The following is a 12789-nucleotide window of genomic DNA, read 5'->3' as shown; positions in this document are numbered from 1 at the left end:
TGTTAGTTATAACTGTGTTTAGTAATTTGTTGTATCTGAGAGACATCTAGAATAAAGGCTCAGTTCAGAAGTTTTTCAGGAAATTGTTCACTTTGTTGCCAAGGAAGAGTGGTACAGTAAGTAGTAGTCCCTCATCTGCAGAGGGTACGTTCCAGGACCCCCAGTGGATGCCTGAAACTGGCTAGTATTGAATCCTGTATATTCTGTATTTTTTCCTATACATACTTATGATAAACTTTAATTTCTAAATTAGGCACAGTAAAAACTGAAATTTAGATAAATACTTAAAAATTAAAAATTAGTAGAGTGCTTTTTAGATAAATACTTAAAAATTAAAAATTAGGCACAGTTTATTGACAACAATAAAAATAAAATAGAACAATTCTAACAATCTACTGTGATGAAAGTTAAATATACACACACACACTCTCAAAGTGTCTCACTGTACTGTACTTACAGTGTATTATACTTCTGTACTAACCATGATGATGTGAGATGATAAAATGCCTAAACTATGAGATGAAATGAGGTGAATGATGTAGGCATTTTGATGTAGCATTAAGGCTACTGTTGATAAGTCAGAAGGAGTTTCATCAGCTTGGACCTCAGGTTACTGAAACTGGAATGTGAAACCACAAAGACAGGACTGCTGCATCTGAATGGGTAGTGGACTTGGCAGTTCGACTCTGAGTAGGTCCTCAGAAATTCTGTGTCTTTGTGTGATTCCTTCCCTTTGAGTGTGGGGTAGCATCTGCTCCTAACCGATAAAATGTGGCAACATTGATGGGATGTCACTTTCCTGATTATTTCATACCATATAGGACTCCATCTTGCTATCAGGTGCTCTAGAGACTCTCTTTATTGCTTTGATGAAGTAAGCAACCATGTTGGGAAAGCTCACATGACTAAGAACTGCAGTGGCCTCTAGGAGCCGAGGGCAGCCAAAGCATAGCTCTATACATAACCGTGGATAAATCATGGAAAATAATGTTGAGCAAATAAATCACAGAAGCATATGTACCAGTGATTACGTTTTTATAAATGTCAAACAAGAAAAACTAAATAAGGATAAATATATGTAGGAAACTTACAAAGAAAATCAAGGGAATGATTAACACAATTCAGGAAAGTGATTCTACCTGGTTGGAAGGGAGAATACTGTAGCTAGGGATAAGCATAAATGGTAATAACATCTAAAGTAGTGATTCTTAAACCTTAGGGAACATCAGAATCACTTAGAGGACTTGTTAAAAGATTGCTGGCCCCACGGCTATCTAATTCAGTAGGTTGGAATCTGGCTGAGAATTTGCATTCTTTTTTTTTTAATTTTTTTTTTTTAATGTTTATTTATTTTTGAGACAGGGAGAGACAGAGCATGAATGGGGGAGGGTCAGAGAGAGAGGCAGACACAGAATCTGAAACAAGCTCCAGGCTCTGAGCTGTCAGCCCAGAGCCCGACGCAGGGCTCGAACACACAGACTGCGAGATCATGACCTGAGCCGAGATCATGACCTGAGCCGAAGTCAGACGCTTAACCGACTGAGCCACCCAGGCGCCCTGAGAACTTGCATTCTTTACCTAATTCAGTAGGTTGGAATCTGGCTGAGAATTTGCATTCTTTACAAGTTCCAGATGATGCTAATGTGCTGGTCCGGGACCATCCTTGCAGTGCCACAGATCTAAGGAACTGCTAATTTTCTTTTTCTCAAGCTTGATGGTGGACACATGGGTTCTTACTTATTTTGTTTTGTTTTTGCACTTTCTCTACTGATTTATCCCCTTCAGTATATAAACTTAAAAGCAGAGTAACATACTTTGAGTTGGTAACATACTTGTTATGGCTTTTGAAACACTATGTACTTTTCCTCCTGTTAGTCTCCCTGGAATTGCAATTCTAGCCAGTTGATTTTATGAGCCTGTATCAATAAAAACTGTCGGCATTTAAAGTGATTCATCAACTACTTGCTCTAAGCAGCAGTTCTTTTTCTTCATTGGGAAGTAGCCTACCCTAATTGAGCAAGGGATTGGAAATCAGGAACTTCTGGTTTGCTCTTAGCTGTCAAAGTGAAGATAAGATTGCTTCAGTGTCTTGAGCAATGTCTTTAAGCTTTATAAAAATATCCCCCATCAAATGCTCATTGTGATGATATTTGACACCAAAAGATTTTTTCCTTTTATCATCTTTAGTAGAGTGCTTTTTAGATAATCTAGACTAATTTGTGTTTCAGTGTGGTCTTTGTTTCGCTTTCTTGTGGTTTCCACTCAAAGTGGAAACTCATAACAATTACACATTTTGCTTCTCGGGGTTAATTCTGTACCTAACTTTATGTAATAGATTCTCTTTTTTAATTTGAAAATAGTCGTTTATTAACTGACCAGATTACAAAAATAATCATGGTAGATACCTTAGTTCATTCTTCTAATAAGCCTGTTGATCTGGTCTTCCCTGTTGTCAGCATCTCCACCTTCTACAAAATGGGTGGTCTTCTTTTTCATTCCCCCTCGTGGAGAAGATAACTTGAAGGGCCAAAAAAGTTGTTTGCTTCTTTGAAATGTTTTCCAACAGTATAGATCTCATGAATCAGATCCTCCATGCAGATGATGCCGTATTTACCAAGAGATCGAGTGATCGATGTGTTATCTGTCAAGACAATTTGCTTCTTGTTGATTTTGCCATAACCACACTTGTAGATCAGTTCATTCATTGACTTCAGGTTTGGGTACCTCCATGCTATATATGGTTCCACAATCCTTAGCATGTTAACTGAAGTTTTGTTGAGTTTAACAAAGGTGCCATTGAAGATCTGGTGAAGGCGAAGAAGCTGCAACACCTTTCGAACCTCTGGGCTCACACCATTGATACTTCTGATCCTAATGACAAATGCCAATTTGGGTTCCGTAGGTACGTAGAAGTTGCCAGTTTTTCGTGCCATTCTAGCCATTCAAATCTCAGTTCTGTACATCTGCCTGTATTCCTTGTGGTTAATGCTTAGCTTTTTCATAAATAACCTTCCTCCTTGCCATTTGAAGCATCTTTTGGGCAAACTTCTTTCTCAGATGCTTGATCTTCAACTCTGCGAAATTCCTTCACTTTTTCTTAAGAGTTCCTGGCACAGTAGGAACTTTCTTTTTCTTCTCTTCTGCACCCTCCATGGTTCCAGCCAGAAAAAGGAAGTTCTGTAATAGATTCTCTAAAGACTCTTAAACATTTAATATTTAGAGGTCTTATCTGCCCTCTGTAGAAATATTATTTATCTTTTTGGAAATTACAATACTTCTGTGAAATGAGTCAATTTAGCTCCTCTTTATTAAGATATAATTTAGATACAATAAAATTCACACAGTTTAAGTGTACAGGTTTTTTGTGGACAAATGAATACACCATGTTTTCACCATCTTACTCAAGATGACAGGACATCTCCACCTCTGCAGAAGGTGCACTTTGCCACTAAATCTACACTGCCCGCCTCCCCCACGTTGCACCCCAGGCAACCAGTGATCTGATTTTTTATCACTATAGATTAAGTTTTACGTTATTCTAGAATTTTATATGAGTGAGATTATACAGTGTATACTCGTGTCTAATTTCTCAGTCAGCATAACGTCTGTGTGATATTTGTTGACACTGCTGTTTCTATCAGTAATTTTCTCCTTTTTGAAGAGGGGGAGTCTAAATTGTATTCCATTGTGAAAGGAAATATCACAATTTGTATACCTGTTCACTAGTTGATGGACTTGTATGTTCCTTCTGGTCTATGATGAGTAAAGCAACTATAAACATTTGCATACAAATGTTTTTGTGATCATATGTTTTCATTTTTCTTGGGAATTGCTAAATCATGTTATAAGAATATGGTTAAGAAACTGCCTATTTTCTAAGTAGTTGAAACATTAATATTCCTACTAATAACATATAAACAGTCCAGTTGCTCCATATCTTTACCAACATTTGCCATTTTTAATTTTACCCAGTTTTTAAGTTTACTGATTCTAGTGGGTATAACATGATAACTCATTGTGGTTTTAATTTGCACTTCCCTGATGACTAGATATATAATAGGTTATGAATATTTTTTCCGGTATGTAGCTTGCCTTTCCATTTGTTTTGCAGAGTATTTTGTTGAAATCCAATTCATCAGTTTTTTCTAAGTATGTTTCATATTTTTTGTTTCCTGTCAAAGAAATCAGGACCTATCTCAACATCAGGATTTTCTTCTAGTTTTAGTTTTAGCTTTTTGCAGTTGGAATATGATGAACTTTGAGTTCGTATTTGTATTGGGTGTGAAGTAGAAGGTAAATGTTATATATATGTGTGTGTGTGTGTGTGTGTGTGTGTGTGTATACATATATATATATACAGATATAGATATATAAGTTTTATTTATTTATTTTGAGAAAGAGCAAGAGGGATGAACAGGGGAGGTGAAGAGAGAAGGAGAGAGTCCCAAGCAGTCTCCGTGCTGAGAGCGCGGAACCCAATGCAGGGCTTGAACTCCTGAACCATGAGATCATGACCTGAGCCAAAACCGGGAGTCAGATGTTTAACTGACTGAGCCACCCAAGTGCCCCCTTAATGTTTATTTTTGAGAGAGAGAGGAGAGAACGAGCCAGGGAAGGGCAGAGAAAGAGAGAGACAGAGAATCCGAAGTAGGCTCTACGCTATCCGTGCAGACCCTGATGCCAGGCTCAAATTTACAAACCATGAGATCCCTGGGATTGTGACCTGAGCCAAAGTCAGATGCTTAACTGACTGAGCCACCTAGACACCCTTTCATTTTTTTTCCCCACTTATGAATATATATATATTCAGTCCGTTTCTGGACTTTGCCTCATTCCATAAATCAATATATCTTATATTTGCACATATACCAGATTGTCTTGAATATCCAGAGAGTAAGTTCTCCAATTTTATTGGGAGGGGATTTTTTTTTCCCACTGTTTCGACTGTTCCAAGTTTGTTGCATTCCCATATAAATTTTTAAGTAGCTTGTTAATTTCTCAAAAAAATAAATAAAAAGGCAGGAACCTGCTAGAGGCAGTAGACATTTTGAGGAGCATTGAATTTCCCTGTCCTTGAAAGCTGTATTTGTTTCTCCATTTGTTTTTCTTCTTTAGTTTCAGAAATATTTTGTAGTGTTCAGTGTGAAAATATTGGACATCTTTTTGTTTGCTTTTAAGTATTTTACATTTTTGATGATACTGTAAATGGAATTACTTAAACTTTTATTTTTTCTTAAATTTTTTAAAATGTTTTATTTATTTTTAAGACAGAGAGACAGAGCATGAGTGGGGAGGGGCAGAGAGAGAGGGAGACACAGAATCTGAAGTAGGCTCCAGGCTCCGAGCTGTCAGCACAGAGCCTGACATGGGGCTCGAACTCACGAACTATGAGATCATGACCTGAGCTGAAGTTGGACGCTTAACCAACTGAGCCATCCAGGCGCCCCTTAAATTTTTATTTTTTAGTTATTTATTTCCAGTATATACAAAATACAATAGATTTCTATATATTGACCATGTTTTTATAGTCTTCCTGAATTGATTTTTTAGTTTTACTGGTTTTGTTGTAGATTCCTGATGATTTTTATCTAGTCTGCAATTAAAAACAGTTTTGCTTCCTCCATGCCATTCTGTGTGTCCCTTGTACTTCCTCTCTTGTCTTATTCTACTGGCTAAGACAACTCAATATATATTCTTTTAATTCTAGGGGAAAAGTATTCTGTCTTTCACCATTAAGTATAAAGTGTTGACCCTCTTTGTATATTGCTGAATTTGATTTGCTGATAATCTGTTGAGGATTTTTACCTGTATGTTCATGAGGAATATTGTTCTAATTTTATCTTCTATCTTTGTCCAATTTTGGTACAAGGATTAAAAAGTATTCTCTTCTCTTTTCTGAAAGAATTGGTGTAATTTCTTTATACTTCTTTGAGTATTTGGAAGAATTGACTACCTTTGGGTTTGTAGTTTTCTTTGTGCAAGCATTTGATTATTATTGATTCCCTTTCTTTAATTAAGGCTGTCCACATGTTCTATTTCTTAAGTAATTTTTGGTAGGTTGTTTTTGGCATTTTTCAAGGAATTTGTCTATTTTATCTAAGTTTTTTTTTTTTAATATTTATTTTTGAAAGAGATAGTGTGATCAGGGAAGGGGCTGAGGAGGTGGGGGTACAGAGGCTCCAAGGTGGGCTCTACTCTGACAGCAGCGAGCCCACATGGGGCTTGAACTCACAAAATTTAAGTTCATATCCTGAGCTAAAGTCAGACGCTCAACCAACTGAGCCACCCAAGCACCCCTTTTAAGTTTTAAAATTTATTTCCATATTGCTGTTAATAATACTCTCTTCTCCTTTTAATTTCTGTGTGATTTACAGTGATAACTTCACTTTTTGTCCTTGATATATAATTTGTTGTTCCTCTCTCCCTCTTTAGTCTTTCTGCTGGTTTATCAACTTTTCAAATATTTATTTAAGGAACCAACTTTTTACTTTACCTGCTGTTTGCTTTTTTCTGTCCTTCTACTGTTTGTATATTTAAATTGTGTTTTATAGATGATATCCTACAGTTGGTCTTGGTTTTTTTCACTCCGTCTGACAATTTCTGCCTTTTAGTTGGGATGTTTACTCCATTTACATTTAATGCAATTGTTGATAAGGTTGGTTTTCCACTTATTCCTCTGTTTTTTTCAAGTGTACAATTCTGTGTACAATTCACAGAATTGTGTAATATCATTCCCAAAAGACACTTAATACCTCTTGGCAGCCACAACCCATTTCCTCCAATCTGTATTCCCAGGCAACCACTAAACTGCTTCTTATCTCTGTGTTTTTTCCTGTTTTAGGTATTTGTTATAAGGCTTATCATATAATATTTGCCTTTTTGTGTTTGGCTTCTTTCACTTAGCACAGTGTTTTCAAGTTTCCTCTGTGTTGTAGCATGAATCATGTACTTCATTCCTTTTTATGGCTGAAACATATTCTGTTGTATTGATACACATTTTATCTATCCTTCAGTTCATGGACATTTGCACTGCTTCAGCTTTTTGGCTATTGTAAGTTATGCTGCTATGTATGCACATGTGTGTACATGTTTTTGTATGGATGTATATTTTCATTTCTATTGAGTATGTATACCTAAGAGTGGAACGGTCTGAGTCATATGGTAATTCTTTATTTAACTTAAAAAAAATTTTTTTTAATGTGTTTTCATTTTTGTTTTTTTTTTTTTTAATTTTTTTTTTTTCAACGTTTATTTATTTTTGGGGGGACAGAGAGAGACAGAGCATGAACGGGGGAGGGGCAGAGAGAGAGGGAGACACAGAATCGGAAACAGGCTCCAGGCTCTGAGCCATCAGCCCAGAGCCCGACGCGGGGCTCGAACCCACGGACCGCGAGATCGTGACCTGGCTGAAGTCGGACGCCCAACCGACTGCGCCACCCAGGCGCCCCATGTGTTTTCATTTTTGTGAGAGAGAGACAGAGCATGAGTGGGGGAGGAGCAGAAAGAGAGGGAGACACAGAACTCAAAGCGGGCTCCAGGCTCTGGGCTGTCAGCACAGAGCCTGACAAAGGGACTCGAACTCAGGATCATGACCTGAGACAAAATTGGTCGCTCACTCAACCGACTGAGCCACCCAGGTGCCCCTGTGTTTAACTTTTAGAGCACCATGCCAAACTTTCCCAAAGTGGCTGCACCATTTTACTATTCCACCAACAGTATGTGAGGGTTCCAGTTTCTCCACATCCTAGTCAGCACTTGTTATTATCCATCTTTTAATTTTCACTCTGCTAGTCTCATTGTGGGTTTAATTTGCATTTTCAAATGATTGATGATGTTGAGCATCTTTTCTTGTTCTTTCTGATATTTTGTTCCTCTGTTGGCCCTTCAGTGCTTTCTTTTTGGGTTATTTTTGTTAGTGTGTTACTTTATTTCCTCTGTTGGGTGTGTGTGTGCGTGTGTGTCTGTGTCCGTATCTGTGTGTTTAAGTGGGTCTAGAGCTAGCAGTATGCATCCTTAAATTATAAATAGCTATTCAGGGGTACCCGGGTGGCTCAGTCAGTTAAGTGGGTTCAAACCCTGTATGGAGCTCCATGCTATCTATCAATGTGAAGCCTGCTTGGGATTCTCTCTTTCTGACCCTTCCTCCCTCTCTCTCTCTCTCTCTCAATAGATAGATAGATCAATTTAAAAAAAGAAGATATTCAGAATTCTTATTGTGCCTTTTCACATATTACCTGACGCTTCAGTTTTCTCAATGCCAATAATATTTAAGGTCCCATCCAGCTTCCATTCAAAAAAGGTATTTTGTCTTTTTAAAGATACTGATTTCCAGTTGACTTTTAGTACTTTTTTGTTACCCAACATAAATGATCATAAAGGCATGTAAAATTTATATTATATGTATGCTTCTCTGCTAAAAGATATATTTCATATTTTAATTTAAATTCTTTAATTTAAAATTTAAATTCTTTAATTTAATTAAATTCTTCAAAATTACCATGATTTTTTAACTTATCCTGGCTGTCATGTTGATTTTAGGATGTTTGGGTACGGCAGCCACTATATGGCCCTAGAAAAGATATGTTATTTAAATTTTTTTGTTCTGTGTCTTTGTATGATCTTTAATAAACAGTTTATTTATTTTTTTTTTAATTTTTTTTTTCAACGTTTATTTATTTTTGGGACAGAGAGAGACACAGCATGAACGGGGGAGGGGCAGAGAGAGAGGGAGACACAGAATCGGAAACAGGCTCCAGGCTCTGAGCCATCAGCCCAGAGCCTGACGCGGGGCTCGAACTCCCGGACCGCGAGATCGTGACCTGGCTGAAGTCGGACGCTTAACCGACTGCGCCACCCAGGCGCCCCAATAAACAGTTTATTTAAAAAAAAAAAAAGAATCAACAGTTTCTCAGATGTTCTTAGCCTTTTACTTGTTGCTTTACTTGGAACCAAAATCTTTCTCCTAATCCAGTGCTTGGTGTTAAATGTGGCTTAACTATTCACACATGTATTTCATCTGCTTCAGAAATACTTGTAGCCAATGAAAGAAATGTAATTTTTTCATTTAGGTCTCCATTATGCTACCCATGATGACATGTCTTAATTGTTCCCCTGCAAGTAGACTGTGGGATACCCTTTCGTGTCTCAGAGAACTAACACATGCCTCAAAGAACTCAAGAGTCTTCTTTTCATCTGTGATCATTTAATATAGATTGCAGATATTAAAATGTGTTGCCCTGCATCATCAAGAGGCCAGCTCCAAGCAGCCAAGATTTGTGCTAACATACTTTACTCTGGTCATGCCATCCTTGCAAAATTGGTCTCACCCGCAGAAGCATATACTGTCTGAAGCTAATTGGTGGGGTTCTCAAAAATGGCTAACTTTGCGAGTTTGGAATAAGGAAAAGAGCGGTGTTTAAGAGCATTTGGAACTTTTTCAGACCAGAGAAAAGTGAAACTGGTTGTGTTCAGAACTTTTGGTTAGTTTGATTTTTCTGTTAACCATATTCTATTGAGACATTTCATTATAATTCAGAATTTCATTTTAATTCATTATATTTCAGAAAGATGAGAGGTATTTGAGTCATTAAGAGAGAATTGCATTGAGCTACATAGATGAAAAAGTCAGGAATGTTCCAGCAATTTTCAGCAGCATAGTGCCCATACAGTCTTCTTCCTTTAAGAAACAAAATCTGATCATCCACACAAAATTGTGGGCGTGCTCTTTTTCAGGGGGAGAGAGTATATGGTCTTAATCAAATTCTTGAAGAGCTTTATGTCCTATAGATTAAGAACCACTAAATAGAAAGTGTTAGCCTGATTTTTGGCTTCCTGCAGGCTTTTTGTTTTAAATGCCTTTGAAACATTTTTCCCCCTTTTGAATTTCTGATGTTTTAAGAAAGGGATATAGATTTATATGAGGTGGTTTATCTAGCTTGAATTCTAAGCCCTCAAGTATCTCTTGGTAAGGTATGGAGATGTCTTAAGAAAACTTTAGCAAAAGCAATGTAATTGAAACTGAGTAGGATAATAGGGCTATTGGAAAGGAATCTCAAACATGCACTTCTTTGAGACAAGTAGAGGCTTTCAGACAGATTGTAGGCACAAAGAACAACACTGTTTATACACATTCAGTGTTTGCAGGACTGGTATGCTGGTGCTTCCTTTGCCTCACATTGGAATTAGAAATTTCCCTAGCCTGGTCCAGCCTGACTCCTGCCACATCCTCCAGCGAAGCTGCCATTCTGGTGAAATAATCTCAGTATTATAGATTCCATATTTTATTTTAGTGCAAGAAAAACATGCCTTGTTGCTTGGAGTACTATGTGTACATTAGAAATTATAGAGGGGTGCCTGGGTGGCTCAGTCGGTGAAGCATTCAACTTCAGCTCAGGTCACGGTCTCATGGCTCCTGGGTTTAAGACCCACGTCAGGCTCTGTACTGACAGCTCAGAGCCTGGAACCTGCTTCGTATTCTGTATCTCTTTCCCTCTCTGCCTCTCCCTGGCTTGCACTCTGTCTCTCTCACGTGCTCTCAGAAATAAACAATTTTTTTTTTATTCTAGAAAGCATGTAGTAAAGGGCTATTGTACCAAAGAGATTGTAATCTTCATACACTTTGCTACCAAAAAAACAATTTTAAAAATACACCCCATTTTATTTTCTAATTCACCATTGCCACAGTATCCGCTTTTTACCGCCAGTTTGAGCTATTCTTTGTCCAGCTCCTCCCTCCTGAAGGGGCAGTAGCAGCTCCACAGGCAGTGGAGAGAGGAAGTAGTCCATACCTACTAAGGTTCAAGCCCAGGTATTCATATGCCAGTGCTTATGCTTTGAATGTGAATGCTGCAATCAAATTTGTGAGAGCCTTGATATGTAGGTATTTTGCTGCATAATAAGCTAACTCTGTTCACATTTTCCCCAGTTGATGTATCAATAGTAAGGAGGTAGTGTCTTCTCTCTTTGAAAAAGCAAAATGTTTAATTTCTTATTTGTATAAGGCCCTTTGATTTTTTTTCCCCATGATTATTTCCTCTGACTTTTTCTACAAACATAATTACCACAGATTGTCAGTCAACATGGTACATGCCTCTTTTTAAAATTACATTGACATATAACTTCTTTAGAGCTCCTTGCTTAGTGAGAAAAAAATTTTAAGCAATAGGTGAAATTGTGCCCAGATTTGTTAATAGTTGAGAGATAGAATAACCATCCAACAACTAAACAGCTCTTTATTTTATATTAAATACAAGGCACATTTAGGTACTAATCAAAATGCAGTTTATAGAATTGCCAAACTCTAATCAAGAAAAATTTAAGTTGCCATCAAACTGTCTTAAATGTTTCCTATAGAAAAATTAATCTTCAAAATTTAGAATATAGTATTTTGTGATAAGCTTTAAAGTTTATGTAACAATACAAAATTGTAGTTGCATATAGGAGTAGCTGCTTGTATTCTAGAGAAGTTTTTTCCATCTTTGTTTCTTAACCTGAAATATGAATTAATTAGGTTAGGCAAACACTGAATTTCTTTTTTTGTTTGCCATCTCAGTTACAGATCTAATTTTGACTGCTATCCACTTAAACTGTATAGTCTCTTTTTAATTGCATGAGTGAAGGTAAGACTTGGCTGTTTCACAATCTATACGATTGATTATTAGAACTTTTATCTATCCACCAGAACATGCTGTTTGTGGTTTGAAGTACAACAACTTATTCTGTGAGAAACCCTCTTACCATATTTATCTTCTTTGGAATTTGACAGTATATGGTCCAAGTAGATGGTATAATAACATGAAACTTCAGTAAGGGGCTTTGAGACCCCTTTTTACTTCCTGCTTTCTGTTTAAGATTTGTCAACTATCAAGCCATCAGTTCTCTCCCCCTTTCCTACCCATCCTCTGTAATTTATACTAATGTATTTTTGTGTTTGGGGCCATATGGTTAGGCCTCAGACATTCCACAGCTACCTAGAGGACATCATCAACTACCGCTGGGAGCTTGAAGAAGGGAAGCCCAACCCTCTGAGAGAAGCCAGTTTCCAAGACCTACCCCTTCGTACTCGTGTGGAAATCCTACACCGCCTCTGTGATTATCGGCTAGATGCAGATGATGTCTTCGATCTTCTCAAGGTGCTCAACTGGCAAACCCTTTTCCTAGAGCAAAAAAAGCAGGCAATCAGGATATAAAATCTGATAATGTTAAGAAAAGCTAGTTTGGCTTATGTTCCTAGTCTTGGGACTCTTAATTAATGCTAACAATGTATGCAATGACCGCTGTAGCCAAGGCAATCCAAGCCATACATTTAGATGACTATATGTTATTTTGGTTTAATTTCTAGTTTGGTTTTGTCTTTATGTGGCTGAGTTCCAGCTGACAAAGGAACAGTCAGGCACCTATTTATTCACCCTGTCATCAGCCAAAATTGCAACTAAATTAGCTACTGAATTTTATTTCCCAAGTTTTAAAATTTGATTTTATTTAATTGAAATATTTATTGAAAACTACAAAGACTATAACCCACATATGCAAGTGAGTGAGGTTCATCCCTACTATATACATACATTCATACATGTTACAAAAAATGCTCTTGGAGAAGGAAGATATAATATCTCTTCCCTTCTCCTTATTCTACTGTTATCTGTTTTGGAAGTCTATCTCAGAGGGAGAGTATGAGCTATTGCTTTTCACTCATAGGAGGTCAGTTTCTAATCCTGTTCAGTCAGAAATGATTAAATGTGTTGATGACTTCTCATTTCAGCCCTGCTCATGGACTCAGTATAAAATCAT

The 12789-nt window shown here is 37.2% G+C and overlaps 1 protein-coding gene and 1 pseudogene across 4 annotated transcripts in view; one reads left to right on the top strand and one right to left on the bottom strand.

Moving 5' to 3' along the window:
- Positions 1 to 12789, top strand: part of LOC123591950 (cat eye syndrome critical region protein 2) — a 180395-nt gene that overhangs the window by 112223 nt on the left and 55383 nt on the right. For all 4 annotated transcript variants that reach the window (XM_045466645.1, XM_045466646.1, XM_045466647.1 and 1 more), the window contains exon 3: positions 11948 to 12131. In XM_045466645.1, coding sequence (XP_045322601.1) covers positions 11948 to 12131 — 184 coding nt within the window. The remainder of the gene's footprint in view (positions 1 to 11947; positions 12132 to 12789) is intronic.
- Positions 2342 to 3153, bottom strand: LOC123591952 (annotated as a pseudogene).

This window comes from Leopardus geoffroyi, chromosome B4, assembly GCF_018350155.1.
Source record: "Leopardus geoffroyi isolate Oge1 chromosome B4, O.geoffroyi_Oge1_pat1.0, whole genome shotgun sequence".
Lineage (NCBI taxonomy): Eukaryota > Metazoa > Chordata > Mammalia > Carnivora > Felidae > Leopardus > Leopardus geoffroyi.
This window is presented reverse-complemented; position numbering and strand designations above follow the sequence as displayed.